At 38.2% G+C, this 22447-nt stretch overlaps 1 protein-coding gene across 1 annotated transcript in view; it reads left to right on the plus strand.

The window, feature by feature from the left end:
* ACTN2 (actinin alpha 2) overlaps positions 1–22447 on the plus strand; it is a 66973-nt gene that overhangs the window by 5145 nt on the left and 39381 nt on the right. The window contains exons 2-3 of the mRNA XM_036380841.2: positions 17969–18083; positions 19317–19436. Coding sequence (XP_036236734.1) covers positions 17969–18083; positions 19317–19436 — 235 coding nt within the window. The remainder of the gene's footprint in view (positions 1–17968; positions 18084–19316; positions 19437–22447) is intronic.

Here is a 22447-nt window from a genome sequence, read left to right on the forward strand (position 1 = left end):
AGTGGGATTGTTGAGAAGGCATGGATTCCCCTCTGCAAGTGAGCAACATGAGTAGGGCTTGGACATGAATGTAGGAGGTGTGAGGAAGCAAAAGGTCCTCTCCTTTTGAAGAGAGTATGAAAACTTCTCATTACCTATTCCTAGTACTAACCTGTTAACAGTTGCATATTTCTTATAAAGAGGATATTTCTTATGAAGAATTGAGTAGCTTTAGAACTACTTTCAGGAGGGGATTGAATATGTCAGGAGGAAAATCATCCAGAGTCAAAAGCAGAATGATAATGGAAAAAACCATGTGCCACGGTAGCGCATGCTATCTCATATGCTGAGTCCTACACTGCAGTTCTCTCCCTCCCTTACCTTTTATGCAGGTAATTAGGATTACGTAGGTGAATTAGGAATTCTGTTGGCTGAAATGCAGGATTTTCTATTAGTATTAATAGTTAAAAAGTGCCAACAATTCCACCTTCTTTAGACTTTTTTCCCCTGGTGTTCAGCAAGTATTTGGCTGTCTTGTATAGAATAGCAATGTCTTGCCAAATGATACATGTTACTGTAAATGCGGGGTGCACCTTATGAACCATAGGTTTCAGCATTCCAAGGCCAAATGCTCCTCTTTTGGGTGCATAAAGAATTTTTTTTTTTTCAAACAGTGGATGCCAAAAGCTCTAGCATTGAGAACACACAAAGAACATCTCTTGTTGTCTTTTAAATCCTATGTGCATTCTCAGTGGCAGATGGCCCCATAGAAGGTCTGCTGAGAACTTTGTAGTCAATAGACAAACATATATTTTTTCTACACCAGCATGTCTTGATTTCTCAACATGCACTGTAACTGTCCCAAGTATTAGACACTGATGCAACAGAAAGTCATGGAGTAGCAATTTCTTTTATCCTATTAAGAATTGCCATGAGAGCAGGAGTCTCTGTAGAAACAGGGAATGTGCTTATGGCCTGTTCTGTACAATTTGCCTCTTAGAGATTAGTGCTTTTTAAAATAGTAACATGTTAAATTCCTCTTCCATGCTGTTACTTGCATGGAATGGTGCTTGAGAGGAGCATGCTGAAAGGATAGTGGAACGGTCATATTTTGTCTAGGAAGCTGTCAATAAGGTGTGCAGCCCTGAATACTGTGGTGCTGGTATATAAAGGAAAAATCAAAGAAAGCTATTATGAAATTCACTTTACTAGACATGATTATGTAGGTACTTTGTTTGAATGGGAAGGTTTTCTTTACCAGTACTAAGTGAGAGAAATCAATGTATTACTCAATATTATGTTTTCTATTTAAACTGAAGTGAACCTCTCAATGTTGACCCATTCCAGGCTCTGTATGCTTTAAGTGTTGTCAAATTGATAATTCCTACAGTCTCAGTTTAGCTGTTAATTTCCATTGACCCCCAAATATCTGCCAGCAACAGATTATGAAAAGAAATTATCAGAACCATTTTATAATGGGAAGCAAAGGCTACCTGCTTCCTGTACTCATAGATACACACCACAACCTCCCCTGAAATTTGCATAGTACAATGTCTGTCTGTAGATATGCTGATCCAATTAGTAAGACAATAAGGATTGGAAGAAAGTATGCATCTAAGTGGGTTTCCATAAGCTGCAACCAATGTGCTTAAGAGCTAGAGAAAAGCTGTGTGTTAAGCAGTAGACTTTGCAATAATCTCTTGGGGGTGGGATGTCTGTATCTTGCCTGAATCTCTGTTTGGGTCACTGGAGAGCTGAAGAGAGAGGCATGGAAGGTGTTTGCTTGGACAGTCTCTGAGGATTTTCAGCCCTGGGACCACTGTAAAAGTGAATCCATGCTTATGCAATTTCTAGCCCTGTGCAGACAAAAGCAGAATGGGGTAAATTCTGTAAACAAATGAATTTCAGTAAAAAAGTATCACGATACCATCGTAATTTTCCAATTTAAGCTAAAACAGCTTTACAAAATGAATTTTGACTGCTTTTGCCCAATGAGGCCAGGTCAAAATCTTTCATTAAAACCCATCTGTCCTCTCACAAGACAAAAGACGTCATTATGATGGAAAAATCAGTTGCCAACAAATGCCTCACATGAATTGATCACTGTTGCATAAATTCTCATCTATTTAATGACTTTTAATTTAGCTAGTGATTTCTGAATTGCACTGTGCAGTTCTCCTGATTAATTTCCAAAGGACTGAGCATTAAGATTTTCTTTAGTTGCAGATAGTGATTAATTAGTAGATATTAATAGTATTTTAGAAATTGTACTGCAGACCCTGCTTACAGAAGAATGCATTGGATTTGCAGCTGGAATGCAGGTAGATGTGATGCAGGAAGAAACATGTCAATGAAATAGAATTAGACAGGAATTTGTGCTGCTTTGCTTTGTCCCAAGTCAAAAGATGTCCCTCCTGTTTGTTGTTTTATAGCCTTACAAATAAACAAATATAAAAGTGCTTACACAGTTGGCAAAGTTGAGTTGGTTTCAATGGCTTTACTGCCAAGCATAACTTCTTCTGAGCCATAATTGTTGGGATAAACAATGTGTAGCTGATGTCGAATTCCTCCACTGTGAGCAATGAGAAGTTGCTGACTCTGAGTATCTCCTTTATGGCCATGCATTCTTTATTCTCAGCTGATACCAGAAGGAAAGTGTATTCACACTGAGTACTCAATTTCTCCCTTAATTAAATTTCATTTCTCTCGTCTGGGGTAATTTTCACATCTTCAGTGCTTGAGGAACACCATTTAATGAAATGCTATGATAAGAGTGTGTGATGTTTGTTTTTAGATCACTGGATTTGTTGGTTTGAAATATGCCTCAGGCTGAGAGACTTGATGAATAAATGTTATCATAACTATACAGGTCCTATACAATGCTGTATTTCTACACCATAAAATTTGGCAGGTATTTAAAGATAGAAAGTTCCTCTTTTTGCATCATTTAATAGCAAACACAGTGTTATGATCACCCTCTGTGCCTTGTTTCTGTACAGAACCTGTAGTAGCTCTTTCTGCTGGCAGTACAAGGAACACTTCAGTATAGATCAAGGCAGCATGGTCTCATTAATCCTCAAATTGCTGGTGTGAAAGGCTTACAGGGCAGGTGTTACTGCTCTGCAGAAAGAGACCGAGGCAGAAGGCTTAGAAATGATCTCCTTTTATGAAAGTGTCTCCTACTTGAAATGGTAGCTTGTAGAAAAACACTTCATACTTTTAAAGGCCTGTCCAGGGGGAAGCAGAAGGTGACAGCTGTCTGGCTGATTTTTAGTTAGTTTCTATAATTGGACCTAAAATTTGAGTGTGCACAGAAGGGAGAAAATAAATCCTAAATTTCTGTCCTAAGTGCAAGAATGGGCACTGCTGCTCCTGTGTCTGGTCCTAGTTTTACCCACTTTTGAGTTATAAGGACACATTGCTTTGTCCATGCCTTCATCTTCAAAAGAGTGGTTGCAATACCTATGTGCTGGCTTGGCAGATGGCAGTGGTAAGTGTTTACTGTACTTGATATGAGTAAGATTTTCCATTTACTTCAAATGCTTCCTCCCAACTGCTCTGAACTGCCAGAATTCCTTCAGCTTGAAATCCGATGTTTGTTTTTATTTCCTTTCAGAAAACTTGTAAATTAAAGAAGTCCAGCCATCCATTACTTCAATAACTTCAATAATTTAGAGCAGACAGATTCTAATCTTAACTGCCCCTCTGAAAAGCCTTGCTCACCCCACTACCATAGCAGGAGTCAGTGGAAAGTGACTACCCCAGGCTAAATTTAGTATCCATGATTATTCCTTAAGCATCTAAGGAAACTCATTTTTTTATAGGTGTTGAACACCCAGGCATTTCCACTGACGTCAGGAGGAACTTCTGTCTATTTTGCACCTTTGAAAATCAGCCTGCTATTTTGGCAGTCACAGAAAGGCTTAGCTATCTAGCATTAAGTGATTTTTTAAAACTCTGTTTTATATTTAACCTTGGCACCAGTGTAGCTTTTCACTGCTGCAAGACTTAAGACATTGCACTCTTTAATGTGAAGAAAACTGGTACCCAGCTGCCTTGAATTCAAATTAAAAAAAAGCAAAAATCCCAAACACCCAACTATAAATGGTTGTGTAGCTCTGGGGTTAGAGGAGTTCCTTTGAGCTATGAAAACCTCTATAGTCCAAGCTCATCTCCAGCTCATTTCTGGAGAGTAGTTCCACTACAAGTTTTCTTTGGCAGAGTAGCTGATCATCTTTGACTCTACTACTGTCCATAGGCTTCTAGTCCCCTTCATTTGCTGGTACAATGATCTTTTGCTATATACCAGATCATGGAAGAAATTTGAGGCAACCCTCCCTCTTCTTAATACCTTTTAATCCTAAATAATTTCAGCAATGTGGTTTGCAGTGCAGCCCCACAAGCAGCTGTATCTGTGCATGCACATATTATGTACAATGTACTTGTCACCCATCTGGCATTATAGTAAAAGACAAGCAAAACACCAGACATGAGGCCGAAGTTGGTTTTCTTTCCTTTTGTCTAAGGCCCTCATTTCCATGATGGAGCACAGGTCCCAGAATGGCTCCTGTTGAAAAGAGAGACGCTCTAAACAAATAATTGTTTATTTAATTGATAAAGCAGTTTGCTTATCACAAACTGTCTAAAACTGTTGTTTATGCCTTCTGCAATTACAGTCATCATTGTTTATTTACCCATCTATTCTTAGTTAAGTGCTTGAGAACTGGTTACTTAGTTAAATTTCTTATTCATATATAATCAAGTCATCCAAAAATCCCAAGTAATGTTTTACTATTTATTCTTAAAGAAAATGTAAGTAATTTAGGAACCTGAGCCTCACTAAACGTTATGTTATTTAGCAACTGTGAAATTTTTCTGAATGTCTGCTGTCTTATAGGATATTTTAAATGTTCTAGAAAATGGTATTCTATAGATATTGCCTCATAAAAATAATTAAAGCATAAACAAATTAACCCAGTATGTTTAAGTGGTATCTTTAGCCACAGAAATAACGAAATTCTTTAAAAATCAGTTTCTTAAAACAAGCATGAAATAAAAATTGAATTTTTTTTTAGTCATCAGTTACAATAGTAAAATAATTCACATGGACTGGTCATGTGGTTTGTGTATTTAGAAATACTACATTGAGTAACGTGGCATATATGCCACAGAAAAGCCTTTTGTTGCATAATTGGGAATTAATGTATGAGGTTTTCCTTTCTCTGTAAGAGTATCAACTGAAACCTTAGTTTAGATTACAAGTGAAACTAGATTTGATTGTCTCCAGATGTGCTACATAACAGAGTGCAAAGACAACATTTACTGTGTAAATGTTTTGGGATCTGACTATTGACTATATTTTCCTTCCATTTATTGGTGTCAGAGACCTAAGGATGTGTGTTTTGGTAAGGGTAAAATTGAAAAACTTTGAGTATCTGTCACAGCCTGCTTTTATGATTATGGAAGTGCTTTAAAGAATGCTGCTAAATTGGATAGGAACATAGTTTTATCCCACTCTGACTGTATTGACAAATTTATACTGTATTTACTTACTCACCTGGCAATGTAGTGTATAATTACTGGATAAAGATGGCATGATGAAGAAAATCAACTGAGAAAGCAAAGGAAAGACATTTAGAAATCCAGTCAACTAAATCCTGCATTAGCCTACTTTAATTAATCCTTCTATTTCCAGAGAACATACCTTTAGTTCCTTCCATACTGTAATGTGTGAATGCTTCTTTCATCTCATCCTAAATAGTATTTAGCCATTAAAATATGTATCTGCTGAAACAAAACTGTTAGCCAGTGCTGTCTGTGATAGTTCATGAGCTCTTGGGAAACCAGGAGGAACACTGTAAGGTAGAGCTGCTGGAAGGACCTAAGAATACAATAGGAGATCCTACCTCTTTACTAAGAAGGTTCATTTGGCACTGACAGGGTAGTGACAATGCATGTTCCTTGTTTAATGCACTTGAGAGAAAGCCCCAGGCAGTATGAGGGGCATGGATTTCCCCTTTGAAACATACCTGTGGATTTCTCCCTTGAAGATCCACCACAGGATCCTTTTAGGATTACCTGTACTTCATTTTCAACTCTCCACAGGGAGAGACAAATGAAACAGAGATAGTTCTTTTCTTCTGTAATAGTGAAGAAGTGGACAATTGGAAAAGAATATAGAGGGAGAGAGAAAACAGTAAAGTGGCTTGTCTCAAATATTTTATCATTGCTGAAACAGTTCCCTTCAAACCTGTTAGCTTTTACAATGCAAATCTTTTCCTGAAGAGGCCTTATAGTTTGCTGATACTCTTGTGAAGCAGAAATACAGGAAAGGTGGTGCTTGAAAATGAACTCATTCTGAGCCAAGTAGAAATGGGTGAATTTCTTTTGACCCTATGACATTTGAACTTTTTGTTGTATGTTTTGGCCCCATGGCATATGAAATACCATTTCCTATGCTTTTTTTTTTTAATGGTTTTTCAATATTTAGATGCTTTGTCTAACTAGCATTTCGAGTGAGACTTCCCAAATGTCACTTTGCTCAAAAGTGATCCAGAAAGGACCAGAGTGCAAATAGGTCTCTGCTCTGTTAACTGAGCATGCCTTTGAAAGTATCAGGAGTTGTCTTAATTTTGTTCGCCCAAGATCTGTATCTAAAAGTCTTGTAGAGAGCAAGAGAGAGGGTGCGTGGAAAAGAGATATTTGGGAGTGTGCATCAGTACTTTGGGGTTTCTGACAGAACCTGCAGACTTCATGCTATGCAAGCTCTCTGCTTGGGTCCCTGCTGCCCTGCCTGACTGATTGGGAAGGGGTATTTGGACAGCACTTTATGAGATATGAATATGTACCTCTGTATAAATGCAAAGATGCAGTCTTTATTGCATGGATGACAGAGTCCATTAAAACTCTTATAAAAGTGTGTACATTTCTTTGTGGCACTCAATTTTGTGCAGTGTAGTGGCAAATCTATTTTAATGCCCTGACAACTGAGCAAGAACTAATTTATTTCTAGGCATGCACTGTGAGGTTCTGTGGCATAAAGTGATTGGGAATGCTGTGCAAGATGTTAGTAGCCATACTACTGCAGATTCTAATGTCAGGCTTGCTTGTTTATAGAGTGTACATGCAAGCTCTGCAAAGTGCAGTGTATCAGAGCAGAGAATATTTGGTGAGGGCACTCTAAAGTTAGCTTACCCTTCTAGAGGGAAATACTGTTGTGCCATGCAAATAGCTGGCAGTCCTCAGAGCTTCAGGCTGGATGCTGTGAACTCCCTGCTGTGCCGTGTAGGAGTGCCCTGGTTCTGTCAGAAAGGCACAGGTCCTTGTGGGGGATGCATCTCTATTTCTGCAGATTTCAGTAGGAGGCATTTTGAAGGGCAAAATTTGGCAGTGCTGCATGTAAAAAGAAAGTCTCCAGTGATTCGTTAATTGCTGAATTAATAAATGCTAGAAATAATATGGCAAATTTAAAGACATCAGCATGTTCATAAACTTTTCCTTTGAGGGAAATAATCAACATCTAAAAAGAAAAGATAAAAAAGCAATTGACCAAAAATGGGTTATTCAAAACTTTTCATTTGTGTTGTTCCGTTGATTCCTTTTTTTGGTTTGTGTTTGGTTTTGCTTTTAAAGCTTTAGTGCCATTTAAGAACTGTGTTCTGAATATACTTGATTCACTGATAATTTTTTCACCAATATTTGTTTTTTCAGGATTATGAAATACAATTTCTTTCACTTTTTACAGCATTTTATGTTTTCAAAATATATATGAGACCGTGAAATACACTCCATTGTAAAGATTAACAGCCTGTCTCATCCTGCATTTAGAGGTTTCAGTCCATGGAATGTATTTATACTTCCTTCTACTGTGGGATAAAGGTTTTGGACATGTAAAGAGGTTTTATAACTTGAAGGAACTTGTACAGAAAGCTGTGGAAGAGCAAGAACTCCAACACTGAGTCATTCCTCACAGTCTGTCTTTTCACTCTCACTGGAGAATGCAATTTAATATGGGGGCTATTATAACTTGGAAATTTGTTAGTAATTTGAGAACTTTGTTTACTTCACAGACTATACAATTATTTACCATTCTCTAAAGCTAATCTTCCACATTGAGAATGTGCATTGAATAATGGCCTACAATCCAAAATGCAGAGGTATTAATTCTGTTATGATGAGTTATTAACATACCTGTTGGTTTACATAAAAGGCAAAGAGAGCAGAGTCATCAGAAGACTGTTGTGTAACTGTAAATGATGTCATGCATATTGTTACTGAAGTAGAAGGGAAAATGAAGAGCTAACATCATTATAAACAGCAAGGGATTGCTCCTCATCACTCCTTCTGGCTACTGTGAATTATCCAGGGCTGACATAATATATCCGTACTTGAGTATTTGGACAAAGGATTCTCATAGAGTATTGTTGTTGGGGACCATCTTTTTTCCAGGGATTCATGCATGTGATGTGAATGAACAAACTGTACTGCAAAAATAGTCATTCACATCCAAGAGAAAGCTGACTTGCACTGCTTAGCAAGGTGGTGACATTAATTAAAAGTCTCAGTATTGCAAACCCTTCCTAGTGGAATATTCTGATAACTCCCACACCCCAGCTCATGATGAAAGATAACCTTGTGCTGAAGATGGACTTTTAATTTATTGGTTGGGAATGTGTGGCTGATGGGAACCTTTCACTTTTAGGTCAGTGTTTTGAACCCAGGCCAGGTGAGTAAGTGACAAGGTTGCTAACACATGCAGACTGTTTGGTAATATCTATGAGGTGAGTTGTAGGCTCAGTTTAGCTCTCAGAGGGACAGGTGTCCCCATCACTTAAACCACCAGAAATGGCAGCTTCAGTGGAGGTGCCCAAAACTGACCTTATTAGTGAGAGGTAGGGACAGTGACTTTTCATCCTAGAGGTGAAAGCTAAAAAAATTCCTGTATGTGAAAATACTTTCTCAGATTGCATCTGTGGGGTTACTCACAGTCATTGCTATTCTTAACCATTCCCTGAGCTACTTCTTGCTCCATGCTGGAAAGGCTGGCACATTCACTAAAGAGTTTAAGGAGAGAAGAATAACTAGCATGTAACTAGATTTACAGTAATAGGTAACTGGTTATACTAAAAACCTCAACTTGGTTTTTAAATGCAGAATTAATGTTGGATGACAGTGTACAGATACTGAAGATGTTGATAGTTTATGTATTGTTTTCTGTCTGTTCAGAGTTGGTTCTGGTTTTGATTCATTTTTTCACGATTCTCTATTTACAAGACATTTATAGTTTTGTCAACTTTCTAATCTCTCTTGCTACTCCTTCTTATTCGGCTTTTTTTCAGGGTAGTGTTTCAGCGTCTCAAAAACAATTATTAATTTCTGCACAAAATAGTGCTGTGGATTATGGAGGGTTTATTATTATCCTTGAATACAGAAGTGGGATGCTGAAAAGCACTCAGCTATGGCTAACATTTAGCCATAGTTGAGTGCTCTTCAGCATCCCACTTCTGTATTGTTGTGAAAAGGATTATAGTCCCTTGTGAGCAATCATGGGTCATAATTTGCTCAGCATTTAAGACAGTAAAAATATTTTAAAAATTCCTGTCCTAAGTGCCTTAAAGGCTGTTGCAAAGCTGGGGAGAAAACACAAGTGTCAGGGTCTCTTCTCAAGGATGATGATACAGACCTCAGGAAAAGTGTGTACCCATAAAACAGATAATGGAATCCACTTTCATTTTTTTTTTGGTTTGTTTAGTTTCCCATAAACACTCTTTTGCCTATTGACTTTGACTCTCCCTCTACCCTCTATTTCTTCAGCTTTGTTTCATTATTGTTCTCTGTCTTCATCATCTTTTCTTTTTCTTTAATATCACTGACAAGTCTCCAATATTAGGTTTCTTTTTGCTAAGGGAAATTAGAGGGTCATATGAAAATAGAGGATGGAAATGGGGATCACCACTTAAAGAACACCCTGACAGGAACAAAATTTACAGCTACCTTTTGCTTGCCAAGTGCTTGGATTCCTACAAGGGAGTTGCTTTCTGCTGAGTGACTTCTTTTTTTGTAGTCTTTGGATCACTTATCTGGCAGGACACAGTCTGGCAGGAAAAGCTGTCTTCTTGATATTCTCCCTTTTCACAGCTGCAGTGTAGATGTCTGTTAGGATATAAATCTTCCATGAAGATCATAGAAAGTACGATTGGGAGAATCGAGACTTCTTGCTTATCTGAATCTGGCTTTCTTCAAGTTATTTCACTGATTTGTTAAGATTAGTTTGAATTGTAGCTCTGACATGAAACATGCTTGCAGAGCCATCGTTTTTTTGTCTTACTCAAATGTGATAAGCATGCACCCTGTTCTGTTATCCATATGAGTAAGTAAAGGGCTGTATAGGAAATGCTTCAGGGCAGATGCCTACAGAAGTCTGTTTAATAATCCCTTCCACTTAGAGTGGGCTACTACTCACCATTAGTAGGAATAAACACCCTTTTTTTTTTTTCCACTACGGTTTTGTGTTTAGTTTTGCCCTTTGATAAATAGTTGGCTGCTATTGCAACTGATTCAGGTACAAGAAATAAAAGAGATTTGCCTCTGTAGAGTCTGGGTGGAGGAGCTTCAAAATACTTTGGCTTAACCAGTGCAACTAGGACCAATGGCTAGAGTCTAGATAAAGTCATGAGCAGAGGATGTGTGTGTACATAAATGCAGGCTTAGAACTGTAGTACAATGTTAGTTTTGCTTGCTTGTCCTTGGAAGTTTAATTTAATATAAATTGGGTTTAGCAGAAGCTGATGCTTAATTACCTAGTTTCCCACTTCCATGTAAACAAAATATGCCAGACCTTTTGTAGGACTGTGTTTCTCATTTTTTTATTCAAATTGCCACATGCAAATTTTTCACAAACCATTCTGGTCTGCTTAGATGATAGGAGTGTGTTAAAAAATATTCAGAATTCAGAGAACACATCAGAAGCAGGCAGGAGTGGGGTTTTTTTCCACCTGACAGTCCCTTTGTCATTCTAATTCCTTCACCTTAACAAATTGGGTCGCTTGCAATTGTTGTAAACATAAGAATGAGTAAAAAATCTTACTATTTTTATAATGCAAGATAAAACCATACCCATGCTTTTACTAAAGGTTTTCATAGGATCCCTACATCTTTTATTTCTGTGTTATTTTTCTGAGTAGGCATCTCTTACATGCATGATGCTTGAAATTCCAAAAATTAAAAGTAGATTTAGACGAACATTTTCCTATGGATCCTAAGTACCTTTTAGTTTCAAATGGAATTTTTGATATTGCATATCTTCTCACTTCTGAAATATCATTTTTTTTGTTTGAAAATACATTTTGAATAGGCAGAATAATTTTAAATTGAAAAAATACTCCAACAGGCAACCCTATGGTACTGCATGTATTTTGAGAAGTCACATAGTTGGATTTTACAGATGCTTTCTCAAACATTTCTTAATGAGTGTCATCAATAGTATTGAAAAAGGAAGGGGCTTCCTTCAGAGAATAGAGCTGTTGAAGCATTATATTGATGGTCCATCAAAGCTCTGAGTTGTCTGAACATTTGCCTAAATTTTCACATTTATGCCTGAGGTTTCTCTTTTGCATGTCAAGATGGGCTTATGTGCCTAAAACTTCTCTGCCTTTTCCATCTATCTCAGGTGATCCAATAAAGATATCTGCCTGCTCCTAATAAACTTTGCAATATTTTAACTGTTTTACCCTCTTTAAAGACCTTGTGAAACCTCTCAGCTTCCTTCCTTTCCCTCCTGTTCTTTTGTTAAGAAAAAAGGGCTGAGGTGAGGATAATGGAGCCAGTGATCCATACTAAATTTTCCATGCAACTTGCTACCACCTGAGGTTTTTTTTTTTTTTTGCAGTTTAGACCACTGGGAAAACAAACATTTTCTCTGTTGTCTCCTCTGAAAGAAAGAACTAATGTCACTCACTTTGTAACAAAAGGCTTAATAATCTTGACATTGCTCAGGGTTCAACCTTGCCAAATTATTCTTCAAGGGCTATTTACATGCTCTGGGTGTTTTTTTGGTAATAGTGATCACTGTAAAACAGACGTGCAGTCATTCAGTACTGGAGGGAGTTGCATGTTTTACAGGAAACCCTAGACTCACATGGGATTAGGCCACCTGCTTTGCAAGGACTGAGGGCTCCCCAGGCTCTTCCATGCAAGCAAAACGCAGAGTGCCAATAAGACGTGTGCAAAGTCCTGTGTGATGAATGCATCCCTTTGGTGACTTCTCCTGTGAGTGATAAAACTAAGGGACTGGAAGGAAGTTCCCTGAGTTAGTAGAGCAAATCTGCTGACAGTGCAGAATGTGCCAGCAGATCATATCTGACACCATCTGTTCAGCTATATGGGTGGATGTGCTGGAGCAGGAAGGGCTTACCCCAGCTTTGGGTTTGGGGTACTTGTGATGAAGCTTCTATTCACTTCCATTGTGAGATGGTTCTGTGCTTATCCTTTCTGGCATTCCCAGGAATTTTGCTTTGACATGGTGCCTGTGATTTAAGGGTTTCCTTTTAATACCATTTTGGAATATGCTAAACATTTCCCCTACCTTAACCTTCATGCCATCCTTCACAATATTTTCCCTCTGCTTCACTTGAATTGTTGCTATGCTCTGGTACATTTGGTGTTAAAATCCCACGTTGCTTCCTGATGTTCTCATGTGATCCAGTTGTACTGGTGAAGCACCTCTGCTGTTATTCTAGTTATTTCACTAACATATGTCAATGTATTTAGGTTTCCACTGTAAGGGAAAAGTAGAGCAAGGGAACAGTTAATACTAATTAAATCCAACAGCTAAAATAGAAGATTTTATTTCTTTTCAATTCATAAAAATATACTCATGCATGTATACAAGTATAGCTGCTCTAGATGCTCTAGGAACAGCTAAAGATACCCTGTGTCGTTATTGGTTTACATCAAGCTAGTTTAAAAGTGCTGCTTTAAAAATTTTCTGCTGCATTTCACCTTCCAGCCTCCTTTGGTAACAGAATAAACAGTCAAGAGAAGGAGGGCCAACACAGACTGTATCCTAAGTCCAGAGAAAACCCCTGATTCTGCAGGCATCAGAACATGCTGTGGACACAGGAGTTAGGATATCATGTTGCAAGTTCAACTTATATTTTAAAACATGGATAACAGTCAGATGGGAAATTCTTCAAGGGGAAACCTCAGTCTGGCCTACTGGGAATGTTCTGGCAGAGCTCCTTCTGTAACACCCTTGTCATGCACTCAGAGCCCAGTAATGTTCTGTATAATTGCAGAGTGAATCACTGCATCCCATTTAGCCTAGAAGTAATGAAGACCCTCAGCCAACACAAAGAGAGAGGAAAAGCCCTTTAGAAGAAGGGCTGTAAATCAGTTTAAAGAAACAGCTCTATCAGACTGAAATAATTCAGGATAATACGTATGTAAACAGATGTGTTGAATGTTTGTATTTGAAGTTAATTTTAGTCAGGTGAGTTCTCTTGCTCTAGTTATTAGAATTTAAGGTCCAGGAAAAACAAATTGTGCTTCTGTTTTCCTTAGAAACCAGAAAATATTAAATTTCCAATTCAAGTAAAACCAAATTATTTCTTTGAGCAAATAGCCTTTCTTAGGCTACTGATAGGGGTACAGACAAGCAGACACACGGCTTTTGAAATAAATATTAATTTTGAACACTTATAAATACTATAGCAGACAGAAATTGATTTGAGTTGGAGTGAGTGAAAGGCAGAGTTAGCCTTGATATGAGATATATGTACTAAATAGGATACAGGTCCCAGTGCTTCATTAGGCTGGATCTACTTCTGAATTCCAATTCTGAGTGCAAGTGTATCTCCTGTGCACACAAGTTCTGCTGCTGCTTTAGCAATATTCATTATGGACTCGCTGTCGGCACCAAACTAGAAATTTACTTTACGTCTGCAGGAGGTGGAACAATTGTCTTGACTCACCAGTGTTGGAGGGTGTGGTGACTGTTGCTTTCTCAGTTGTCTTTATCCATATTATTACATGCACGTGTGAAACTTGTTATCATAGCATCTTGTTTTCTGGCTTTGTGCCACTATCAAAAGCAAATTATTATTACACACACATAAGAAGGACACGTGGACATTCGCAGAGCCGTAGGACAACTCATATCTCAAAGGCACCATTTTTCCCTGCGTGTCTTTCATTGTGTCTGTGTAAAAAATATTTGTACAAATTGGGCATACCCTTTTCTTTTTTTGGCATTAATTATTGATTGATAGTTAATTAGGGATATATCCTTTTCCTGCCCCTGGGTTGCAATTTTATTTGTCAGAGAATTGTGAAATGAAGTGACCTGAGTAAATTACCAGGTAAGGGTTTTTCCCCCATAGATATACACTTTGCCATCACAGATCTGTGAATTGTGGAAAATATGCTATTGGCAGTCTTCACAAGGAGGCTAAGTGGGTATAGAACATAAACTGCATTCTCTTTCCTGGAGTTACTGCTTTCAAAATAGACCTGTGACAGCAGTAGACAATTAATGATGCATTAAGAGAACATTCACCTGTGGGACTGCAAGTTCTTTGGCTTCCTGCCCTGCATCCTCTTTTCTCAGAACATTAGCAAACTTTCTTTTGTAATAACAAACTTTGAACAGAGAAAATTTTATTTATTTATATTTTCAATTTATAGAGCCATGTAGGGTAAATAAAACCTAAAAAGAAATGTGTAGCTTTGTAGACATTTATTTGTGTTCTGCCTGGTATTCAGCTTGGTGCCTTAAGTCCTGCTTTGTTTCTCTGGGCAATTTGATACTCTGAAATGTTCTGTACAGCTCAGCAGAAAAAGGAATTTGCTTTGTCTAAGTCATTTAATAGCTTTTAAATCCCAATGGATTACAAATTTCCAGGGTACTGTATGCTGGCTGTATCTTGATCTCCAGGACTTGAACGTGCTTTGAATTGTTTCTCAATAACTATGAATAGAATTGTTAGTTAAAGCCAAAGCAGTGAGAACAAGTGGTATTGCAGGGATGAGGGTTAAATAAAATGTGGATTGAGGAAATTGTTAAAATCTGCAAGTTAAATCGTGCAGTAGCCTTCATGCAGTCATTAATAAATTTCATCACTGAAACAAAGCTAACACTTCTGTAAGAATCATTTCTATAACCATGTTTAGTCCAGGGAGAAACAAGCTAGTTTGGAAGGCACCAGGCTTCAGAAGCCACACACCAGGATTCTGCTGTGAAGTGCAGTGGCATTTCCATGAGGCACAGGACAACTGTTGGAAGGGGACAGACAGCACCAAGGCATGGCCTGGGGCACTGGTAAAACAGAAAACTGAGCAACTGTAGTTTAAATAAAAGATGTAACTCTCTTATTCTAGATATAGAAGGTAATCAAAACTATCTAGATACAGATGGTCTAAAAGACTCCAATCACAGTAGAGTGCTTCAGCAGAACTTCTTATCTCATTGATGGAGGCCTTGTGGTAATTCTAAGTTTATCCTTCAAAATGCTACAAATGCAATACAACTGGAAAGAATCTTAAATAACCTGCAAATATAGAAAAGCAGATCATAAAAACCACTCTGTCATCAAACTATTTCTTGAAAACAGTTTGACTCAGCAGTAGCAGCATCTTTTCCTTGTCTATATCACAGCAACATAGGCTGATTATTGTCTGCATAGAAAGAATGACACTAGAAAACCATTTGTCTCTAAGGAAATTCAGTCCCATAAAAATGTCAATTTTCAAAAGAAATTATTTAAATTATTTGAAAACTTTGTGATCTTTGGATAAAACTTATGTTTTGTATCTATTAGTGCAGCATCAAGTAAGTTAATTCATATATATATATATATATATATATATATATGCATGTATATGAGCTAAGTGCCAAGATCCTTTTCTTCTTAAGAAACTGAGAAGTAACCTTCTTCACAGTAGGCATCAGATTCCTATTTTAAGCCTTCTCACTCAGTGGGGTTGCTGCCATTAAACTCATAATTAAATGAAAAATGAGGAAAACTCATTTACTTGAGTGGTACCAGGTGAACATTTACCATAAATATCTAAAAGAAGAGATGGAAATGGCTGAGGTTTTTCTCCAACTTCCTCTCCAAGTTTGTTATGGTGTGCTTGGAACAGTTCTACAAACTGTAATAGCATCTGCAAATAAGCACATGTCCATAACTTAAGCCTAATTAATGAAATGCTAATTTATTTAAAGGTTCAGATTTCTAATATTTATTGCCAAATTGCCATGCAAGGTTCATGTGTATTTACCCTTGAGTGCCTTCAGCTTTTTTTTTTTTCTGTATTGCCATAGTATTATTCCTTACAAGAAGCTTGTAATAATTTTTAATGTTTGCAAATGACTGAATGTGGTGCTAAACCTTTTGAGATACATACCACCAAAACAAGATACTGCTTGAGGCAGACAAATGAGTCTTGTAAACTGGATCCTAACCCTATAATGATCCAAATGAAATGCCATCCTCACGCTCCATCATGTCATGCCCCGATGGTAGAGGTGCCTACAATCTGTGCTGTGAGGATTGGGATGCTCTGGTTTCAGATCTCTCATGAACTCAGTAAAGCTATTTACCTTAAAATGAGGAGTGTTCTGCTTTCCTGAATGGGAGCTAACATCTCTTTATTAAAATGTGTTTGCAGATATGCTTCACCTGCAACCTGACTTATCCCTATGTGCACACAGAACAACTCACATTCCTACCTACAATTCATCCTCTGCACATCAACATGGACCTCTGCCCAGAAACACTTCCAGTATTTTCTTCTCTCTCCTCTTTTTTCTGGGTTCCTAGAATTAGGGATTTCACTGCACAGCTCTGCCATATCCATAGCACTTCTTGCTTCCTTTTGATTCAACAGGAGAAGATGACAAAAGGAAGCTGTTCCTTTCAGTGTAGGAGCACTGAGAAAAGAGCCCAGTAAGCTGCCCATCAATTCTTCACAGAAACTGAGTCAAGCCCAACAATAGTCACAATGTTATTCTTAACAAAAAGTTGCTTTTTTAAGATTAGACCACTTGGCGAAGTTCAGTCCATGTTTTATTAAGGTATCAAATCTGTCTAGAATTTGTTGAATTCGCTTCCAGGGGAGATCTTTGTCTTAATCTACTGGCCTTCCTTATTCTGTTTCTGAGAGATCAGAAATTAAATAGTCCAAAGGAAACAGGCAAGAATAAAGAAGGCCAAAGGGAATTTCTTATTTACAACTGGGATATATCTTGTTTCTTTCTAATTATTTGAATTAAATGTTTTTAAAACTGCAAATTTGATGTAGCAAAAGAAGGGGAATTCCAAATATCTGACAATTTTAAAAAGCTGAGGTCTAATTTACTAAAAATATTCTGTAACAGTGACTTTGTTATATAACTAAACAGCTGCTAAAATACCTAGTAAATACAAACTTGCTTTATGTATTGTAACAAACGCTGAAAAGCAAGGACCATTTGTCAGAAGGCTGAGATGTAAGTAATGGATATTTAAAACCAGACTAATTTAACTACTAAGTTTTATAGTAGCCTATGTTTTGACTTCATTCGTACAAAAGGTAACATGTATATGACCTCTGCAATGGAATTAGTTCTGCTTTTCACCTCTGCAAGTAAAAGCAGACTTGGTTACTTGCTATGGACACAAAAATATCCATGGTTGCTTTTGTGGTCATTTTTTCCCTGCAAACTTAAGTGTCTGCATCTCTGTCCAAGCTTTGCCTTTATGTGTAGAACTTCTGTCTGGAGATGCATCTGCAAGCAGAATCTAGCACAAAATTTTTTCTATTCAAGAAATTCTTTGCATCTTCATGAACATCCAGGGTAAGAATTTTGTACTTGGCAACATGTATAGAGTGAATGGGAGCTGGACATCCAAATTTCAGATGCAGTATTTACTCAGATGGCTTAGCAGTTGTTTGGAAATAAGTATTGATAAGTTGTTGATAAGAATTTTTTTTTTAATTGCTATTACAGACGTTTACAGCTTGGTGCAATTCCCACCTCAGGAAAGCAGGCACACAGATTGAGAACATTGAAGAGGACTTCAGAAATGGCCTCAAACTGATGCTCCTCTTGGAAGTTATCTCAGGTTAGCTAAAATAAAGTTTTCTGTGTATTTACAGCACATGAACTGAAACACTCTTAAATTGCTAACGATTCAAAACTGTGAACACAAACTCTAAGTAGACTGAAAAGTGAGAGATGAAACACACTGTAAAGCAAAAAGGAGGGGAAAAGAAGCTCTGCTTTTTGGTTGCCTCCAGAATTTTCTGGTTTGTGCCCGTGTTCCAGGATATCACAATGTATCAAGGTATTCATTGACATCACAGTGGTGCTGGACAAACCAAAAACATTGAGGACCTTGTCTTAGCCCCTAACACTTAAAAAGCCTTTACACATAGGTTACAAATGCATTTTATTCTGCTTTTAGCATAAACATTTTGCTTTGCTTTTAATGACTTTATTGGTTGTACCAACGCTTTCAAAAGTGAGCGCCTAAAGCGCGCCTAGGTCAATATTTAGTCACAAATAAAAGGTCTCATTTTTCAAAAGAGTGGAGCATTCAAGAACTTTTGCTAACGGATGTAAACTCACTATGCCCCTTTTGTTATGCATTATTCAGAGGGGCGGTCTCCAAGGTAAGATCAGAATGTCCCTTAATGGGAAGGGAATAGCTCGAGCAACAAATACACAAGACAATTTAGATTTTTGCTGGAGATTTCAGTGTGGAAAGAAATTCTTTGAATGATCATTCTTCATGAAATGGACAATCTCTTTTGAAATTATTAGTCTTTGTGATCATTTGAAAAGATAAGTTTGTTCAAACACATCAGCCCTGAAATGAGCTCTGCTGTGCTGGATGAGGTTGTTAAAAGCCATCATTCTGGGTCAGATGTGTAAGGATGCTATGGCTGATCTGCTGGATAGAATCCAGCCTCTCTTTACAGTCTGGCAGATAAGGATGATGAGCTCTGACAACATTTTGCCTTCTTAATATTCAGCTACTGTAACAGACAGTAGCAATAAACCAGAAGTGGAGTAGGAAAAAGTACAAATATCTTCCAGATGTTTAGGACAAACAAAAATTTTACTGTGGTTTTACTGCTATATCAGAAAGATCAAAATCAGATGCTTCAACATTTGAATTTTCTTTTCTGGGTTTGATTCAAACCTCTTTGGCATTTTTTCAGAAAAATACCCATTAAAATAATTGCTGACTTTTAGGTAGTGTTAGGGAACATCCACTCTTGATTTCTAATCACTTTTATGTCTGTAGCAAGGTGTATTTAAGAATAATCACATTAAATTTGTTGTTCTGCAGGGGAAAGGCTACCGAAACCAGACAGAGGGAAGATGCGCTTCCATAAAATTGCTAATGTCAACAAAGCTCTGGATTACATTGCCAGCAAAGGAGTGAAACTTGTGTCTATTGGTGCAGAAGGTACGTGACAAATCTTGACAGTGTGCCTTACTTAGGTCACGTTACAGAGCAGTCTGGTGGAGACCCTTGGCCACATTATGTTCTCTACATATGGGTGCCTCAATGTTGCTTGCTGGACTGTATCTGTGAAAGGACAAGAGGTGGAACTTTTTGGACTCCTGGAGAGGGACACGGGTATAAGTGAACACTAAGCTTAGTTTGTCTCTAAGGTTAAATTGAATTGTCTGTGGTTCAGTAGGTGTTCAGATAATGTTTTTTTTTTCCTTACAGGACATTGTGGTTTTCCCATAGATAATTAAAAGTAAGGAACTCCTTTAGAAACCAGGTTGGATTCTGGGGTGTGCCTTATACAGTCTGGCATCTTTAGGAGATATTATTCAGCCAAAACAAAGGCTGACATCATTGCTGAGTGGCTGGAACCTACTCCCACTTTATTATGAGATTTTCTGCAGCTGTGTTTCTAAAATTCAGATGTAGAGTTAAGGGAGTGATCAAAAGAAACTGGTAGCTGGGGAGAGATTGAACGTATGAAGAAAGTGGAGTGGGATGCTATTAACTAAAGCAATTGCTTTTTTATTGTTCTGCTGTTCAGGTAGCTAAGTACCAACATGTGGTTGGCTAGCTAGATTCTGATAGATGTAAACTGAGCTAAAGAAGGCAGTCTCTCACTATAACTGAACCTATGTCTCCCTAGGAGATTCAATTAATTGTTAAAAATTGCAAAGGTTATGTAGAACTTGTTGCTCCATGCAGATATTTGCATACTGTTTTCCATAGCCATTACCATACCAAGAATGATGTGACTAGCATGATATTCAACTATTTTTGATTCCATAGCCTCAAGGATGTGCTTTCTGTGCTTTTCCCCCCCCACTCTAACATGTCCTTAGAGCAAAATTTTGTTTGCAACCTCATTATGATGATAATCACTCCTATATTCTATGACATTCTTAGACCTTTTTAGATTGATTTATAAGCCTCTTCTTCCCGTTTCCAGATTCCTACAGGCTTATATGTATCCTTATTCTGGCTTCCAAGCCTTGATCCCAGGGAGCTTACTGTAACTGTGGATTGAGCTGGAGATTCATTATGTGGGATAAGGGTATCTGTAGAAATAATGGAGAGATTTGGCAGCATTCATTGATTTTACTATGGTTTGACCTAGCCCATTTAGTTCCTCAAGTGTTGTTCACCAAATGTGTTGAGGTTCTCAAAAATCCCAAGGAATGTGCTCTGTGGCCAGAGAGTTTGTTTGAACTCCCTCTTTATTTATTTGAGACTGAACTGTGTGAGTCACCTGAGCCCAAATTCATATCATCTGCCTTTAGGCACATAGTAGAGACCTTTTTTAGGGATGTATCATCAGTGGGGAGAAATAGGCAATTCTTACAGGCACTTCAGATCTCAGAAGAGCTCTACTGCATTTCAGAGGTTCCTGGCTCCCTCCATCACTTGTACAGACTGCTGGGGCACCTGTGCCCTTTCCTCAATTAAATGAAATGGGATGGAAAAATATGCTTCTACCTTAAACCTCTGCAGCAAGGCTCTTCTGAGAGTGACATGGCATTGAATGGACAGCAGAGGGTACTGAAGAGACAATTTATGTGTGGAAATGAAAATTAAGAATAGAGATGCATGTTTGATAGCTGGTGAAGAAATGCTGAGATTACAGAGCATGGAGCAAATGAAAAGTAGTTTCTGTCATGTCGGGCAGAAGACTCTGAGGCTTCCTAGCCAAAACCAGAGCGTAGCAAAACAAATATCTTGTGAGACAGAGTAGTTGTTCTTGCTGATCACTGTTTACACAAGGCTGGAGTATTTAAACTAAGATACATCAGCTCATATCTGCTCCTGAAAGGAGCAAGCCTGCACTCCCATCTCCCTCATTTTGCCCTGTTTATTGCTGGTCACTACTGCCAGGGTACTCAGGCTGGGGAACAGCACTTGAGCACTTTTTGGAGGCAAAGCATCTGGGATAGCTCAGATCAGACATTAAAAACATTTAAATTCTGCTGTTGACCTTAGCAGCAACTGACATGGGTTCCAATGCTCTGTGATTCAGGTGCTCTGTGATAATTCCCTTTGGAAGGTGGCAGGAAAAAGGGCAGTAAAGTCTTCCAGCTTTTCAGGCACTTGCTGCAAGTTGACTGTCCATGCATCCAGTATTTATTCTTGCATGTAGCAGCAGGCCATACCTAGTAACCCAAGAGATTAAGGTGATGGTTTTAGCTATTCCCTGTTTCTGGAATTCTCAATCTGTAAAATGGATGTATTGAAAGCAAAACCAAATTAATTATCATTTAAAAAACCCTAATTTCTTAGATGGAAGCATGAGAGAAAAATTCCCAGCCACTGTGATAGCCTAGGAGCAGAGAGGAACCTGTCATGGTAAGACATGATGCTATGTTGAGTGTGGCCCAATGCCCACATTAGATGACATCCATGTGGGCAGGAGCAGATGGATTCACGTGCCTTCCCTCCCACCCTAAAGAGGCTGAGCACAAAGCCAGCTCTGGCACAGACATGCTTAGTGCCCTGTTAAGTTTACTGCATCCCCTCTAAATTTGTTACCTAAAGCACAGCTTTGTGCTGATGCAGCAAAGCAGTATCACATCTGACTGGGTAGGGTTTCACATTGTGGGACCTCTGGCACCAGGGGGTGTTTAAAGAGTCCCTGTGCCCCCTGGAACTGCATTCCTGCTCCCACACTTCACAGCCTTGCCCTCTCACTTGGGCTGACAACTGTTGCTGTAGCTCTGCTGGAGACTGGATCAGCAATCTGATCTGTTTTTAAAACACACTTCACTTTTCTTTTTCCTTTTGTTGCATTTTTCAGCATTGTTGACTAGGCAGTCATTAATAGTAGGTTAGAGTGAATGCCAGAAAGGAGGGGAGAGCACAGTCTCCTTAAGTTTGTTTCCTTATCAAAGTCTACAATCCCTTAACTCTCTGCCCCTGTGGGTGAGCATGGGGCTCGTGGGCTTGCCCTCACCCATCTGTTTGGGCATTCT

Source organism: Molothrus ater, chromosome 3 (genome assembly GCF_012460135.2).
Source record: "Molothrus ater isolate BHLD 08-10-18 breed brown headed cowbird chromosome 3, BPBGC_Mater_1.1, whole genome shotgun sequence".
NCBI lineage: Eukaryota > Metazoa > Chordata > Aves > Passeriformes > Icteridae > Molothrus > Molothrus ater.